The 17,061-nt window shown below is 52.0% G+C and overlaps 1 protein-coding gene and 1 long non-coding RNA gene across 5 annotated transcripts in view; one reads left to right on the plus strand and one right to left on the minus strand.

Annotated features, from left to right (window-relative positions):
- Positions 1-17,061, plus strand: part of ERN1 (endoplasmic reticulum to nucleus signaling 1) — a 77,209-nt gene that overhangs the window by 49,093 nt on the left and 11,055 nt on the right. The window contains exons 6-15 of one of the 2 annotated variants that reach the window (XM_059150204.1): positions 1,722-1,844; positions 3,321-3,422; positions 4,272-4,533; positions 5,739-5,817; positions 6,639-6,804; positions 10,508-10,626; positions 13,097-13,288; positions 14,839-15,106; positions 15,860-15,950; positions 16,235-16,424. In XM_059150204.1, the coding sequence (XP_059006187.1) occupies positions 1,722-1,844; positions 3,321-3,422; positions 4,272-4,533; positions 5,739-5,817; positions 6,639-6,804; positions 10,508-10,626; positions 13,097-13,288; positions 14,839-15,106; positions 15,860-15,950; positions 16,235-16,424 (1,592 nt within the window). The remainder of the gene's footprint in view (positions 1-1,721; positions 1,845-3,320; positions 3,423-4,271; positions 4,534-5,738; positions 5,818-6,638; positions 6,805-10,507; positions 10,627-13,096; positions 13,289-14,838; positions 15,107-15,859; positions 15,951-16,234; positions 16,425-17,061) is intronic. The other variant, XM_059150205.1, reaches the window with a different exon arrangement.
- LOC131816958 (uncharacterized) lies at positions 2,190-10,050 on the minus strand. Of its 3 annotated transcripts, XR_009348252.1 has the most exons (4): positions 9,043-10,050; positions 7,041-7,723; positions 6,780-6,948; positions 2,190-5,912 (listed from the first exon to the last, which is right to left on the minus strand). It is a non-coding gene; the product is annotated as an uncharacterized LOC131816958 (long non-coding RNA). The 3 variants fall into 3 exon arrangements; XR_009348251.1 differs by having other exon boundaries at positions 6,881-6,948; positions 7,041-10,050; XR_009348250.1 differs by having other exon boundaries at positions 7,041-10,050.

Raw genomic sequence — 17,061 nt, forward strand, 5'->3', positions numbered from 1 at the left:
AGCTTTCCTTCTGAGGAACTGAAAGCACTTACTGCCTATTCCTGCCTCCGGAGCTTTATGTGCATTTCTGGGCCTCGCGTACAGGCTGGATTTTAAGTTTTTGCTTGGGACTCGGGAGCTGTCGCTTTCTTCCACACCTTCAGGACAAGGCAGCCCCAAGCCTCGAGATTCAGAGGAAGTGATCCACACAAGCTTTCTCTTCTCTCTCCTGGGCCATGCCCCAGGCCCTCCTGACCATCTTCTTTTTTAAGATTTTATTTATTATTTGAGAGAGAGTGTGAGCACCCAGGGGGAGAACAGAGAGAAGCAGGCTCCCTGTTGAACAGGGAGCCAGATGCAGGGCTCAATCCCAGGACCCTAGGATCATGACCCGAGCCGAAGGCAGATTCTTAACTGACTGAGCCACCCAGGCGCCCCATCCTGACCATCTTCTGACCATCTGTGTAACTGCTGTCTGTCTGGGTTTCTAGCTTTTGGCAGCGGTTCATTACTTAAGATGCATTTAGGCTAGTGTGTTTCTATCATCCTTGTGTGGTGTCCTCTTAAGTGAGTTCATTAAGCATACTTAAAACTGTGGCAATTGCCCGATGCATCCTTTAAGAGGTCGCTGAGCTACCCAGATGGTAATGGTCCTCAAAGTAACCAGAAGGGTGTCATGCCAGATGGGGAGGGATCATGGGCACGGCTATTTGGTGATGTTCTCACTCTATCTGCAGACCTTTTTCATACTAAGATTTTGTCGTTGAGAACAGAACGTTATCCATGGACAAGTTTCTCTTAGACTAGGCATGTATGTTCCATCTGTTAGAACTAAGTGTAGCTCCAGCAAATTCTGATGCCCTGTTCTGTGATCTGTGGTCACAGACATGTGATCTCAACATCTCTGTACTCTGCTTCCAAGAGTCCCTTGAAGTAGGACCCTTGTCCAATAAGTTAGAAAGATCCCAGTAACCAGAGACCATGCCTTACAGAATAGAAATGCATACCTTATGGTGACTGTGTTGACTTTCAGAGGGGAGGCCCATGCTACTGACCCTCTGGAGTATGTACTGCAGAGGCATATGCTTTGAGTTTTCCCAGTGGTGTTGTCTGGCCTGTACTGTCCACCTATTCATACCTTTTAACCAGCCAACCAAGGTGTGGGGGTGTAGTGTGTATGCTGGGGTCCATGGCTGAGATAAGCTTGGTCTCATGAATACCAAGTTGCTACCAACTCTACTACCCAGTCCCAGGTATCAGCTAAGTAGAGTTATAAACAGTAACTGTGGATCCTCTTTACATGCGGGCTCCTTAGGGAGGGGTGTAGAGGTCTGTGAATGACGGTTACCAGAGAAGTCAACCCTGGGTGAATCTCTCTATTTACACAGAGCTTGGTCTGTGGGAAGAGGATTGTCCTTCGGGGGGGCCAGGCTTTGCCTATTTAAGGCCATTCATCCAAGCAATGAAGTCTGTGAGTTTTATTAGGTTGTTAGGTTTGAAGGCATTTTCAAACCATCATTAGGTTATTAAGTTATTAGAAGACCCAGTGGGCCAAGAAGTTTTATTCTCTCTGCTGTAGCATTCATCTTGTCACCCTCGGAGCATTAGAGAAATGTCTTCAACATCACGAGAACTCCCGGCCTCACAGCACAGGAAACACCTTGGCCTGCTAGTTTGGCAGGGATATGTTTTTTTCCATACGGGGTGAGTATAAACCACAGTGTGTCCTTGTGACTTTTCAGGTAAAAAGCAGGACATTTGGTATGTCATTGACCTTCTGACCGGGGAGAAGCAACAGACTCTGTCGTCGGCCTTTGCAGACAGTCTCTGCCCGTCAACCTCTTTGCTGTATCTTGGGCGAACAGGTAAGAAGGAACCTTCTCTTGTGTACAACCTGTCTGTCCACACCCCCCCCCCCCCGCCAAAAAAGACATTAAGTAGCCTCCCCCTGGGTCTCTGCTGCTCTGGGCTTCATTCTCTAGAAGGTGGCCAGATCTGTATTCTCCAAACATAGACTTTACCACGTTGGTTCCCCCTTTAAAAGCCTTCCCTGCCCCCCTACCAGGGTTTTCGTGGCTGGAGGGATTAGCCCGAAGCACCACGGCCTGCAGAACCCCCATGATGGGGCCACGGCCTCTATTCCCTCCTCCGCAGCTATATTTTCCAGACTTAAACGTTTTCCAGTCAATTTCCAGAATAAGCATTGCTGGTTTTATTTTTTTATTTTTAAAGATTTTATTTATTTATTTATTTGACAGAGAGAGAGAGAGAGAGAGAGCGCGAGCACGCGCGATCACAAGTAGGCAGAGAAGCAGGCAGAGAGAGGGGAGAAGCGGGCTCCTCGCTGAGCAGAGAGCCCGACTTGGGGCTCGATCTCAGGACCCTGAGATCACGACCTGAGCTGAAGGCAGAGGCCCAACCCACTGAGCCACCCAGGTGCCCTAGCATTGCTGTTTTTAAAGACATTCAGCAGTGGGTCCATCCCTCTCCACCAGCTACGCACCTGTTTGCCTTGATTTGATCTTGACCTTGAGGCCGTTTTTTATAGTGAGGCTCTTCCAGCTGGAGTGTTGGTCCTGGCCCCTCTAGATTTTCTTTGTATTCAGCTTAAAAACTGAATGGTTTCTTCTTCAGCCCCTCCATGTCACAATACATCACATGCAGTTAGGAGAGCCTGCTTGGCACTTTCTGAGTTCTGTCTGAAGATCCCCGCAGCCAAACCCGCAAGATCGCCAGGTGCTTTCTTGCGCTTTTCCAAGTTACTGCAAGCAGTGGTCTGTGCTAGTGTCACCGCGTCATAGCCTGGGCCACCCCTTGGCAGCTCCCAGGAGCAGTTTCCTTCCTCTCCTTCAGTCTTCATGTCGGCCTGCCAGCCTCCCCCCGCCACCTTGTCCCAGCCAATGCCACACGTTTCCTTGTGTTGTCATAGCCCTATCCCATCTCTGGGTACCAGTTTCTAACATCAGCTATCTTTTGCTATATACTAAACCACTCCACCACTTAGGTGGTTTTAAATGATACTGTGATTAAAAAAATAATAATAAAATCATGATGCACAATAGCAAAAAAATAAAAAATAAACACAGTGATATTGATTCTGTGAGTCATGAGTCTAAGGGCACAGTGTGAGTGGCTGGTCCCTGTTCCACACGCTGTCGGCCAGGTTCACCCGTGTGTCTGGGACTTCAGTTCCCGCCCACATGGCCTTTCTCTCTCCCTACGGATGGCCTGCACACTTTACAGACATGTAGAAAGGGTCTGTCCATTGTCATGTAGGTCAGGTCGGCCCTTCAGCAGGTGCTGGGGCCCCTGCAGGTAATAGGCCGGTGTGTGTTCTCCAGAATACACCATCACCATGTACGACACCAAAACCCGCGAGCTCCGGTGGAACGCCACCTACTTCGACTACGCAGCCTCACTGCCTGAGGACGACGGGGACTACAGTAAGTGCTCCCGGGAGGCTCCACAAGGCTGGCGGGGTACGTGTGACCACTGAGGACGCTGTCACTCCCAAATGTCGGGTGTTCTTTTAAGGCGCTCTTGGCCACCAGCTTTTGGAGATACCAAGGCTTTGACAGTCGGTATTGAAGGCAGGGGCCTAGGTGAGAAGCGTGGAAGGTAACCTTAGTAGAGTGGGTGGGGAGTTAGCCTGAGAGGAGGGTCAAGCGCCATATTGAGTCTCTCTGAGTCCCAGAAGGAACACACCACAAGCCCCTGGGAAGCGGAACTAAGTATGCTGTGACGGGAACAGTCCATCCCCTAAATGTGACTCATCCCCCTAGTTTATTTCTCTTGTAAACGTTCTCCCAACTCAAATGAAAACTGAAAGCCAATTTTGCCATCTGAACACTGAGACCTGAACGTCTGACAGAGATCTCCTCTGTGGGCAGATGGGGGCAGTGTCAGTGGTCAGCTTTGACCTTCCACTCCATCAGTTGGTTTGAAATGATTGCTATAAAATATCTGAATCCTGGGCCTCTTCCCTGGCTCTTTCCTCCTCACTGTCGACTCCGGCTAATTGTGTAGAGCGCCCGAGAGTCTCACCAGGTAAACCACCGTCCACAGAGTGGTCCTAGCTTACGTTTATGAAGCAGGCAGCTCTCACTGTCCTGATGTTGTAGAGCCTGCACTGGGTTCACTGGAAACGAGTGACATCGTTGGGAGGCTATCTGAGAATGCTCCAGAAATCTTGTTTCCTATAGCTGAGTGACTGCTTCTTGCCAGGAGAGAGAGGATGTGGTCGGGCGTGAGATGGGGTGAGACCGCATGCTTTGTTTATTTGATCTGTGCAGAGATGTCCCACTTTGTGTCTAATGGCGACGGGCTGGTGGTGACCGTGGACAGTGAATCTGGCGACGTCCTGTGGATCCAAAACTACGCTTCGCCCGTGGTGGCCTTTTACGTCTGGCAGCGGGAGGGTCTGAAGAAGGTGCTGCACATCAACGTCGCTGTGGAGACCCTGCGCTACCTGACCTTCATGTCCGGGGAGGTGGGCCGCATCACCAAGTGGAAGTACCCGTTCCCCAAGGAGACGGAGGCCAAGAGCAAGCTGACGTGAGTCAGGGGACCCAGGACAGAAGAGGGCAGCCGTGACCCAGACCGTCTGCAGGACGCCATGGCACAGGGTGGATAAAGAGCCAGGACTGGCCCCATTGGAAAGTTCGAGATGCGTCTATGCACTGGGGCATGCCTTGATGCTTCAGAGTTCTCGAATATCACATAAATCAAAATTCTGGACAGGGATAAGAGACCGCTGATACAGAACCCCAGCACAGTTTGCATCTGTCTCAGCTGGTGGGAGGACAAGAGATGTCTTTACCTTTCAGCTTTCTGGATTTTCTAAATTCTCACTCTAAGTCATACTCGTTTCCAAAATGAGGGAAAGAGTGTTACCGCGTGTAATAAGCCTGAGCCTCTGCAGGCTTGTGTTCGCCATCCCCACCTGTTAGCAGCCGGCAGCGTGGTCCCGTGGCCTTGCTGAATCCCCGTTTCCCGCTCCGCAGGGCTACAGGGAGAGCAGTGGGGCCGTGAGCGCTCTCCGAGTTGGCACAGCACCTTTCGCACGGCAGGTGTCTGTCGAGGGAGGTTCCAAGGCTTTAGTGATGACCAACCCCACACTGGCTATTGCTGGTAACCGCGAGGGTCTGGAGGTGCAGCCCCTGCCTCTTCACGCCGACCCCACAGACAAAGCCGGACCCTCCCCCCTCCGCCCCTTCGCTGCCCACCGGCTGGGGGAGCAGCACCCTCACTGGTTTGGAACTTCTTGTGTACCCCTTTGCTGCAGTCATCCAGCTGAGAGCAGCGAGTGTGCCTCAGGGTTTCTGTAGAACCTCTAGACTCCCGACGAGTCACGAGACAGAATGGCAGCTCGGTTGTCAGAGCGGGCTGTGATCCGGGCCACCTTAGTGTCTTGGCAGTGGTTGCGAGCATTTGGTCCTTCCCGGGTGAGCACTGTCCGTGGTTCTTTCTGCAGGAGGCATGGGGACGGTCCAGCGCAGCCTTCCCTTGGCGGGTGAGGGGAAGCCAGGCTGGCAGTTGGCTGACTCGTGCACGCCTCTGGAGGCAGCGACAGCCGGGGCCTGCAGTCCAGGTTCCCAGGATGGTAGCCCTGCCTTCACTCCGCTGCTGGAGTGCCAGTGGTTAATCTGGTTATTCTTAGCGTGGCATTTGGGCCTGGCACACTTCTCTCCAGAAAGGCCCCTTCTGTGGAACATAGAAATTAAGTGACTGTAGAAGGCATGTTTCTGCTTGTCTCCTAGGCCCACCCTGTATGTCGGGAAGTACTCTACCAGCCTGTATGCCTCCCCCTCCATGGTTCACGAGGGAGTCGCCGTTGTGGTAAGTCTCCTCTCGGGGGCTCACAGGGGCAGCCTCCTCCCAAGCACTCCTTTTCCATTTTGGCAAAGAATGACTCTGAATTATATTTGAACATCCTGTGGGGAAAGAATGCAAGACACAGGTCTTAGATCCCGAGAAACAGTTCCTGCCCATGTACCATTTTTTACTTCCTGAGGGAAGATGTATGACAAGAGCAGCTTCCCAAGCCCCGGGAGCCCAAGTCATTCTGCTTTGCTTTCATGTTCAAGTCTGAACTGTCCAGGCTGGTGTTCACACCCTCCTCTGTCTCTGTCCAGGCCCTCAGGACCCTTCTTCCACACTGCTCGGGTCTCTGTGGGAGTTGTGCAGGCCATCTCTCCCTCATTCCAGAAGGTTCCTGTTTGGCTTTCTCCACCTTTGTTCAGGCTGTGCCTCACGCATCAAATGCCCTCCCTTCCTTTTTCCTGCTCAAATCCTTCCCATCCTTTGGTGACCTCTCGAGGCCTCCTCAGACCTCACCAGCCTCTTCCAAGTGCGGAGCCAGCACTGGGCTCCTGGCCAGAACTTCTACCCTGGTCCGGGCAGAGGCTGTGGGCTGTGGGCTCCTTCACTTACCTCTGCTTCTCATAGTAGCCTCTGCGAATTCCACACACATTCTTCCCCAGACAAAAGAACTTTAAAAAGCTGCCCCTGATGAAGGTGTTGAGGAAGGAGGCTCTGCCACGTGAGGGCTTTGTGTCTTGCTCTGGCTGTCCTGGGCCAGCCCCACACTAGAAATCGCTTTCCTTGGGTGCTTCTCTACAAGGGCTGCCCCAGACCTCACTCCTGTTCTTTATTCACAGCCCCGAGGCAGCACTCTGCCTTTGCTGGAAGGCCCCCAGACTGAGGGGGTCACCATCGGGGACAAAGGGGAGTGTGTGATCACACCCAGCACAGACGTCAAGTTTGACCCTGGGCTCAAAGGCAAGAACAAGCTCAACTACCTGAGGAACTACTGGCTTCTGATAGGTAAGCGCTGGTTTCTCATCCCTTCTGGCCGCAGCGTGCTGCCCCCTGGTGGGCAAAGACCGGCCTTGCTCCTTACCGTGGTCAACTCTGCATTGTGCTTAGTTCGGGTCCAAGATGGTCTTTCAGACCTGGCACTGTTTTTATCTGCAAGGAAAAGAAACAGGGTAGTTGTGTTACCACGTCAGTTCTCAAAATTCATTTAATGTTCCAAAACCCAAGTACGGACTTAACATAACCTTTGTGCACTTATCCGGCGCGCAGACCGTCCATTATATGCCAGGCACTGGCACTAAGCACTTTCGAACCCGTCTCCTCATTTCTGCCAGCAGCCCCTTGTGGGGTAGACAGCCTTGTTGCTCCACTTTTGGGAAACCAGGGCGATTCCTATGGAAGAGTTCCATGGTTGGGGGGATTTGGAGACAGGGTGTGTGTGTGGGGGGGGGGGAGGGTTGTTGGAGATCCAGGAGGAATGGAAGGTGGCAAAGAGATTGAGGCTGGGCTTGGATCAGGGAGCCACAACAGAAGTCCCCGGATGTGGGGAAATTTGATTTGTCTCTTGTGCATCCTGTCTCCCCCCACTCCTGCTGCCTCCTAGCCTCCTAGCCCCAGAGATGTGAGAGGCAGGGATGCCACTTTGTGAGGGGGCACGGGAGGCAAGTGGTTGCTAGCTGCTGAGTGGAAGGGGCAGAGAGAGGGCAATGCTGGAGGCACCAGGAAAGGATGTGGGGTGGCTGGGAAGCATGTGGGCCCAGGAGGCCCCGTGGTGGCACCCAGGCTGGGATGGGGGCTGGGGGCAGGGGTGTAACTGGGAGTTGCAGATAGGAGCCTGAGCGTCCCAGAGTCCCTATCCGTCCCTGTATGGTTGTCCAGGTCTTGTTCTTCCGACTCTCTGTAGTCATTTTTCTTCTGCTTATTTTTTCTGCCAAATAATGGGCAAAAGAGGTAACAGAGTAATTCTACCTTTTTTTTTTTAAGATTTTATTTACTTATTTGACAGAGATCACAAGTAGGCAGAGAGACAGGCAGAGGGGGAGGGGGAAGCAGGCTCCCTGTTGAGCAGAGAGCCCGATGCGCGGCTCGATCCCAGAACCCTGAGTCTACGAGCCAAGCCAAAGGCAGAGGCTTAACCCACTGAGCCACCCAGGCGCCCCACTTCTACCTTTCTTTTGAACAGAAGTAGTTTTGAGAGCATGCGTGACTGGCCAATGTGAGGGGGAAAAGAGCTGATGAGTAGAGGCCATTAAAATTACAAGGTCATGTAGTTTTCTGTAGGAGTTAAGAGATACATAACCAGCCCGCCAGTGGCTAAGAAGAGAGAAAATTTTGAAAACTAAGGAAATCTGTCCCTAAGACTACAAAAAATATGGGGCCAAAGTCTTCATGATTAGGTTGCAAAATGATATCCTTTTAAAGTGGAAAGGTTGTCCAAGTAAGAAAACTGAGAAACTCAACAAAGTGCGAAGAAGTCATTAGGGAATCACCCCACACTTCTGAAATCCCCTGGAGGAACTCCGGAGCTAGTCATTTTTAAATAAGGAACTACTTGGCAATCTTTGCATAGACTCAGGGCCACAGGTAAAATGACATGCCCTTTTATGTCCAACTGTGTCCTTCGATTTGGTTTTGGAAGAAGACATTAAGGATATCCCCACTTCCCACATTGGTCTTGAAAATAAAATGAGTCCTCTTAGCTTGAGCTATGTGGTCTGGTGGTCTTAACCTGGGGTACTGTTGGCTTCCTGTGGGAGCTTTGTCAGACAAGCATGTTTGACCCCTGGAAATCCTGAGTCCATGGGTCTGGGCCAGGGCCTGTGCTTTTTCTCTAGAGCCCAGACGTGATGATGATGATAGATAAATCCCAAAGACCAGGTACTGTTTGTATCCCAAAGACCAGGTACTGTTTGTACAAAAATGTGTTGGGATCTCCTGATGATGCTCGTGGAAAAGTTGGTTCAGAGCGTGCGGCCTGATGGCACCAGGGCCCAGTTACGGGAGACACCTGTCTGTGAGCGGAAGTATAGCAGGAAGTAAGGATCTGGGCTAATCCTGTCTGTAGTTGTCTGTTACTAAATCCCTACAGGGGAGGCTGGACTTGAAACATAGGGAGCAGGCCCTGGGGGCGGGGGTGGGGGCAGGCAGGGCCCTGTAGCACAGGGCAGCACGTGGGAGGGCGACCTGTTTTCTCCTAGAGCAAAGGTTTCTTGTTAGTGAGCCTCAGAGGTGCCCGGAGACACTCACATTCAGATCTCTGGGCCCCATCAGCAGGTCTGATTCCAGGGTCTCAAGCAGGAAGACCCCACATGAGGACATCCTACTTCCCAGTAAAGCATGTTTCATAGTTCTCACAGACAAGGGGAAACGTGGTGGTTCGGAACAAAATGATCGTGTTTAGGGATGCCTGGGTGGCTCAATCAGTTAAGCCTCTGCCTTCAGCTCAGGTCATAATCCCAGGGTCCTGGATCCCATGTCTGACTCCCCACTCAGCAGGGAGTCTCCTTCTCCCTCTGTCCTCCCCACGCCCAAATAGATAAATAAAATCTTAGGGAAAAAAAGAAAGAAAGAATGATCTTATAGAGAACTGACCTAAAGATAAAGATTTTTCTTGTTTATTTTTGTCTTGGAAATACAGACCATAAGAATCTCTGGTAGGTTTGGGACAACAGTGGAAAGATCATAGAGTGAGATCCGCATCACAGGGAGAGAACACAAAGCAAAGTGTGTCCTGGAGCCAACAGCGCACTGTGAGAGAGTTAACTGGCTCTTCTGGGTAGTATAGGCGTCATTTCATGTTAGAGCTAAACAGATTTTCGAGCCATACTGAATCCCAGTTTTACTCAACTTTGTCTCTCTTACAGTAATATGCATACAGACGATGCTTAATAAATGTGTAACATACAGTAGGTAGTCTTCAAATAGCATAGAGATGAGTGAGTGAGGGCCCAGAGAACTGTGCCCCCCGGTTCCCCTAGCAAATGCGTCCTGTTTCTCTCTCTCTCTCTCTCTCTTTTTTTTTTTTTAATATTTTATTTATTTATTTGACAGAAATCACAAGTAGGCAGAGAGGCAGACAGAGACAGAGGGGGAGGCAGGCTCCCTGCTGAGCAGAGAGCCCGATGTGGGGTTCGATCCCAGAACTCCGAGATCATGACCTGAGCTGAAGGCAGAGGCTTTAACCCACTGAGCCACCCAGGCGCCCCATCCTGTTTCTCTCTTGTGAATAATTTATCCCTTCCCAGGATGGAATTTAGATAATAGGAATAGAACGCCACCCGAGCGATTTAAATACTAAGGTGGGAACGTGATAGCCTTAGTAGGGTGATGTTACGAGGTAGTGCTTGAAGGGAGAAACTGCTTGAATTTTTAATGGAGCTTCAAGAAGCTTCAGCAGCCCACAAGTAAATTAGGAATTACCCACACAAGTCTTACTCTAAACATATCCCAAAGATCCTGATTCCTCTCCTGACAAGGACACTTCTTTGCCCCTCACTGTGAGATTCAGAACACTGTATACCTGCCACTGAGTAATAAAATTTCTGTCTTAATGAGACTTTTCTGGTAACTGCCCCTCATTTTCTCTCCCTTTACAAATGTGGGTGCTCACCCTCTGGGCCCCTCAGTAGGGAGCGACAGTTGCCTGAGCTTGACATGGACGGCCACCACCGTGTGGGGAGCCGGTCTCATGGAAATGTGTTTCCTCTCCCAGGACACCATGAAACCCCCCTGTCCGCGTCTACCAAGATGCTGGAGAGATTCCCCAACAACCTGCCCAAACATCGGGAAAACGTGATTCCTGCCGACTCAGACAAGAAGAGCTTCGAGGAAGTGAGTGGGGACGTGAACAGTTAGTTCCTGCCTCCTCGGGTCAGGTGTTGGGGGAAGGCATTTGCCCTTGCCTTGGGGCTCACAGTGGACTCGGGAGGGGAGAAGACTGCTCGGGAACCCACAGCAAACATCACCCAGTGAAGGCCCGGTGGGGAGACTGCCAGAGCACTTAGTGAGGGCGGTGGGAAAGGCAGAGGGATGGGGGAGGGGGCTGGCTGATGGGACAGGGGTAAAGGGCACCAGAGGACAGAGGGCAGCAGAGACGAAGACCCGGAGGTGGCACGAACCCTGCATGTGCAGCTCTGGGCCTGAGACCAGATCTGAGGCCACCACGTGGGGAGCGGTGGGAAGTGGGACCATTTGCTACAGAGGAATCACGTTACCCAGCTTTGCTTGCACCTGGCAGTGGAGCCAACGGTTGGTGAGAGGAGGTGGGAGACCCGAAGCTTCTTGAAACCAGGAGTAGCTCTTTGGAAACGGTGGGCTCGGTTGCTTGGTCTGATAGAGGCTTGGTCTGGCAGGGGCCCAGTGTGCCCACAGAACAGAGATTTGGGCAGCAGGGAGGCCCCCCCAGGTGGTAGCTACCGGGAGCCTCTGCCCTGGGCTGTCCCCTTTTAGCTCTGGGGACACAGAGTGCCGGGCAGGGTCTCTGCCGGACATAGGTGGCCATCCAGACTAGAACGATCGGAGGGGAGTTAGTAAAGGGATTATTCTCACACATGTGGACAGCCCTAGGCGTTCTCTTAGCATCCTTTAGCCTGAAATTGGGGGGCAGGAGTGGACAGCCTGGAGCTTCAGTTGGCATAATCAGCAACCGACCTGGACTTCCTTTCCCACCTCCTGCCCCATCTGCTGGGGTCTCAGTTGGGAACCAGAGGGCAGGGAGACCACTGCTGTGCCCATAGGCGGGGCAGCCTTCTGTGGCACAGAGCGAGGGGAGGAGGCAGGAGGTAGGAGGGGTTCCAGCATGGCCAGTGGTGGGAGAAGGGGGTCTAGAGAAGCCATTCGGACTTGGTAGCTTCTGCAGCCCCCCCCACGGGGGATGCAAGCCTGAGAGAGGCCTGGACTGTGGGCAAGGTCTGAGGAAGACGAGGGGGACTGGCTGATGTAGGGGCCGCGATCACGGCAAGTTCACTGTAGGGCTCAGATTTGATCCAGAGAGAAAGGAAAGGAAAATCATGAAGCTGTTTAAGAATCTAGAGCGAGATATCTCGAGTTGCCTGTGGTCTCTGAAGATAGCAGGTTGGAGAAGTACTTTGAGTCCTAAGACAGCGACCTCGGACAGCATTGATGTTGATCTTATTAAATTTACTTGCATCCACCACTGAACACTTAGAAAATAAAAGTATAGAGAAGAAAATAAGACAGAACCCTTACTCTAAGGCCAGAGATAGCCACAGTTAAGATTTTAATAACCATCCAAACTTGAACAGAGTTTTTTAAAACTCCCCTAAAATCCTCTGAGTTGCATTTACACAGCAACAAGACAACCTTTGTTACAAACACCTCAGACCGAATGTAACCAAGGGTTGTTCCTGGTCCTGTGCTCAGCAGACATTCCTCAGCTGCCTGCTCCCCACCGGCCGAGCCCCCCACCACCCCATACACTGTGGGTGGGGGGAGTGGCGGGGAGAAGCGAAGGCAGAAGTCTGGGCTGCGGGGAAAGGTGGGTGCCTGGTGGGGGATGCCAAGTTCTGCGCTTGCCCAGGGGCTGTGTTCACTTCGCTGGGCAAACAGTGATGGCGCTCCCGGGGCACAGGATGTTTGAGAACACATCGATACATTTTCCCAAACTGTTCTTGGAGTCCTAGAGACTCCAAAAAACTGAGACGGGAGGTCCACTTTTATCTGGTTCCATTTTGGGCTTCCAAGTAAAATTTTGTCTAACACTAACAGATGATTCTGATGCTTTTCAGAAACCTTGAAAAATAGTGGGATACTTGAAAAGAATGATTTTGTTTTTGGAGTTGCCCTGGAAGTTTACAAGTGACAGAAACAGGCTGCTTTATTTTTCTTCAGCCACATCTGTGCCCCCACACAGGGTTTTCCTTTTTAATGTAACACGGTTTTATTAAAGTGACTATCCACCTTTTCACTAGACTTTGTCACCAAGGATGTCAGAGTTTTCTCAGATATCAAATCGACCCTCAAAGGAGGACATCTTTGTCTTCAGTGAGGATTTTCTAAAGAATATAGGATCTAAAGACCCTTCCAAAAGTACTGCTCTTGAGCTGTTTTTGAGTACTGATAATAACCTCATTGCATTGCAGTACAGCCTGGCCCAGGACAGTCACTTTGACAAAGGCAGAGCCATTGTTTGGCTGTGTGATCTTTGGTGTGCCTAGCCAAAAAAGCCCAGCACATTCTACAGCATGATCCTGCCTGGTAGTCATGGCTACTCTTGACTATTTGGCTCATTTATATCTGGCCAGAAATTGTGCAGTGACCTAGTCACTCTGTCCCATACAAGGTTATCAACCTGGTTGACCAGACTTCAGAAAACGCGCCTACCACCGTCTCACAGGATGTGGAAGAGAAATACGAGCGTGCCCCAGCCAAGCCTGAGGCCCCCATGGACTCTGTGCTTAAGGACATCGCCACCATCATCCTGAGCACCTTCCTGCTCATCGGCTGGGTGGCCTTCATCATCACCTACCCCTTGGTAAAACTCTGCCCCTTCCCTTCGCTCTCCTGGGTGTTTCTGAACTTCCGGGCTGGTCACCTGGTGCCCGTGAGCTCCGCACACGCATCAGATCAGACAAGCACACACATTGCCTTTCACATTTCAGAGTTAGTATTTGTTTATTTTTAGAAACATTGTTGTTAAAAAGACACTAGCTTCTCAGGAAAGGACAGGTTTTTGGTTTTTTTGTTTTTTTGTTTTTTTTGTTTTTTTTACCTATGTCATAGAGTTAACTAATCGTAAAAACTGATTTGTAAACCTTGCTTCTGCAGATCATTTCGAATAGTTAACTGTATTTTCCTTTTTAAGAATAGGGATGATAGATGAAAATCCACTTAGCTTTCCTTCCTTACAAACTGCCTGTGAGAGATGCCAGCGAGAGTGGAAAAGGCGGCATTCCTTCCACTTTCTGTTGGAAGTGAGCGAGCTAAGATTACATAGTTGAATAGGTTATCAGTTGGATAAAACATTCTAGAATATTCCTTCATCAAGTTGCTCAGAGCACTGAAGTGTCATTTTAGAGTACTAGTGTCCAGGAGGCTCATGTCCCATTCAGGAATAGGAATGACAAACCCTTCCATTTGTCCCGAGGGGTTCACCTGCAGTGTTTTATATCTTACCTCCCACAGTTCCGGGAGGTCATCATTGCTCTGCCTTACTCCCAGAGAAGCTAAGTTCTGGGCAAGTTAAATAACGTTCCCAGTGTTACTCAGCTGATCTTTGGCATTTCCTGGTTTTGAACCCGAGTTCAGAGAGGGAGTGTAAGAGTATACATGAGAGCCAGAAAACTCCCGGGGGACGGGAGGTCGGCTTCACAGCCGTCCCTTCAGTGCTCTTCCCACACAGGTAGTAATGATCACGGATCACTGCTACTTCACATGATGACCCCCGAATTTTGCGGGGTAGATGAGAGGAGTAGGGGAGGTGGGGAAGGCAGCGTGACGAAATGGGGGAAGTGGGACTTGGCCAGGCCACATGTTACAGCCACATCCTGGCTGTGTGGCTGTGGGGAGATGGCTGTGAGGTTGTGAGCCCCAGCCGCTTCCCCTGCCCATCCGGATCAGTGACCATCTGTGTGTTAGCCTCTATCAAGTGCACAGCCGTCGTGGACGTAGAGCCATAGCCTCTATCAAGTGCACAGCCTGAGCAAGCCCGGGTCTTCCCATGCTCTGTTTGGTTCCATGTTTATAACGACTCCAGACTTCCATAAAAGTCCTAGAATTTTAGAATTGAATGGACCCCTCCCCCCTTCATCGGGCCCAACCTCCACCTACATCAGTCCTTCCTCTTGCCCCTGCCAGGCCCCTCCAGCAGGGGGCGTGGGCTCTCCTGGGAAATCCTAGATGGCAATTAGAGCCCCAGTCACTGAACCCATCCTGCCTCCTGCACCTTCTCACTGGTCCCTGTGGGATCTCATAAAGGGCCCCTGCTTCCTCTGCCATGGGGAGCTTCTCCCTACCAGCCTGCGCCCGCGTGTGTCCCTGGGGGGAGCAGACTGCCCTTGTCTGGATGCGGGTTTCTCTTCCCAGAGCATGCATCAGCAGCAGCAGCTCCAGCACCAGCAATTCCAGAAGGAACTAGAGAAAATACAGCTCCTGCAACAGCAGCAGCTGCCCTTCCATCCACCTGGAGACGTGGCTCAGGATGCTGAGCCCTTGGACTTGTCCGGCCTGTACTCGGAGAGCTCGGGCACCAGCAGCCCCAGCACGTCCCCCAGAGCCTCCAACCACTCGCTGCACTCCAGTGGCTCTGCCTCCAAGGCTGGCAGCAGCCCCTTTCTGGAGCAGGACGATGAGGGTAAAACGAGTTGCTGTTTTCTCTTTTCATTTCAACATAGTCTAAGAGCCATCCAGTACCAGTTCCTCCCAGGGAGCATCCGCGGGATCACAGAGTGCCGTTTCTAAGGGTTCACTGTGTTCTCACCTCATGCCCTGTCATTCTGGTGGCCTGGCTTCCACGCCACCCCAGGGCCTTTCCCCTCTGGGGGACCATCCTGTTCTCCCTCCGTCTTGCTCTGGAGGGGCTGGCAGTTGCTGCGAGCCCGAGGTCCCCTGGGTGTCTGACTTGAGAGCGTTGCTGAGGCAGCCCGCAGCCCCGTTACCACTGCCGCTGTTGACCCTCATTTCTTTGGGGGGGGGTTGGCTCAGACCAGCCGTCTGGTCTGGGGGTAATAGTCAGAGGGGCCGGACGCGGAGCTCGTGCAAGAGACTTGAGCCCCAGTCTCAGTCTGAGGCCTTTTCCTGGCCCCTCCATTGCACATTGGCTGTGCTTCCCAAAGGCTTCGGTTGCAAATTGTAGGTACATCTGTGGTGGACCACTGTCTCCCGACAGTAACATTGAGGCAGGGACAGACAGCAGGAGGCGGGGAGCCTGTGGCCCCGGTGTCAGGGGGGAGTGGAGCCCGCCGGCTTCCGCTCGCCACGGGCTGGGAACATACAGCCTGCGAGATCCGTTTCTGTATCTGGGCTCAGGCAGCTCGCAGCCTTCTAGCCTCGAGGGGTTTGAGATTATGTTCGTTTGTAACCACTTTGTCTTCCTGTTTCGTCCCAGATGAGGAAACCAACATGGTGATAGTTGGGAAGATTTCATTCTGTCCCAAGGACGTGCTGGGTCATGGAGCTGAGGGCACGATTGTGTACCGGTGAGTGGCTCCGAGAGCTCTGTGATGTCACCTCCTGTCTGAGCACCTGTCCGCTTGCATGTGGCAGGCCAGGCCCCCGGGGGTGCTGCAGGGTCATAGCAGAGGCCAAGATGGAGGAGTTCACCTCTGGGGAGGAAGGGAAGGCCACCTGGTGCTTGGTTAGGGCTGGGGAGCTCACGGGGTGGCTGCTGCCTCAAGGGACACAGAGCACCGTGGGCCTGTGGGTCTCTCGTCTCCACAGCCTGCTTTGCGTCCCCAACCCAGCCCCTGATCCTTGTCCTCAGGGGCATGTTTGACAACCGTGACGTGGCTGTCAAGAGGATCCTTCCCGAGTGTTTCAGTTTCGCGGACCGTGAGGTCCAGCTGCTTCGAGAATCCGATGAGCACCCCAACGTGATTCGCTACTTCTGCACGGAGAGGGACCGACAGTTCCAGTACATTGCCATCGAGCTGTGCGCCGCCACCCTGCAGGAGGTGGGAGCCCCGGCGGCTGCAGCCTCCCTCCTCCGGGCAGCGGTGGCTCGAGGGATTACACTTTCTTTTTCTTTTATTTCTTTATATTCACTTCATTGAGGTCACAAAACAGTGTAGGACTTTGAGTGAACAGTTTGGTGCTTTTGACAGACACACCCGCTTAACCACAAATAGCCCAGAAGGAGAGCCTTTTCAGCCCCTCATCTTCAGTTGGGTGGGACAATCTTTGGTTGCAGTTGGTGTCTGTCTCCACTGCCCCCAGGAAACCCTGCAGTTCTCACCCTGAACAGGGCTAGTGCGGGCTTGGAGGATGCTGGCCGAGCAGTCAGGCCTTGGAGATCCTCCTGCGAACCCCTTTTGCTCAAGCTCGATCTCTAGGCTCACTGGGAACCTGTCTCGGTATTAGCTGGCTGCACTTGCAGGTTTGCCTGTATGAGGCCATGAACTTGAATTCCGTGCACTCTTACCTTTATCACTGTACACGAGTCCCTCGGGACTTCTGTTTGGTTAACTGAGCCTCTGGCTTCAGGAGAAAGTCTGTTGGGCAGAGAATGTTGTCAGTATAAATAGGATCAAAGAAAATGAGCGGACCGAATCCCAAATGTTAATTAAAGCAAAAAGCTGCAGGCAGGAGTTT

The sequence above is a fragment of the Mustela lutreola genome, chromosome 15 (genome assembly GCF_030435805.1).
Source record: "Mustela lutreola isolate mMusLut2 chromosome 15, mMusLut2.pri, whole genome shotgun sequence".
Lineage (NCBI taxonomy): Eukaryota > Metazoa > Chordata > Mammalia > Carnivora > Mustelidae > Mustela > Mustela lutreola.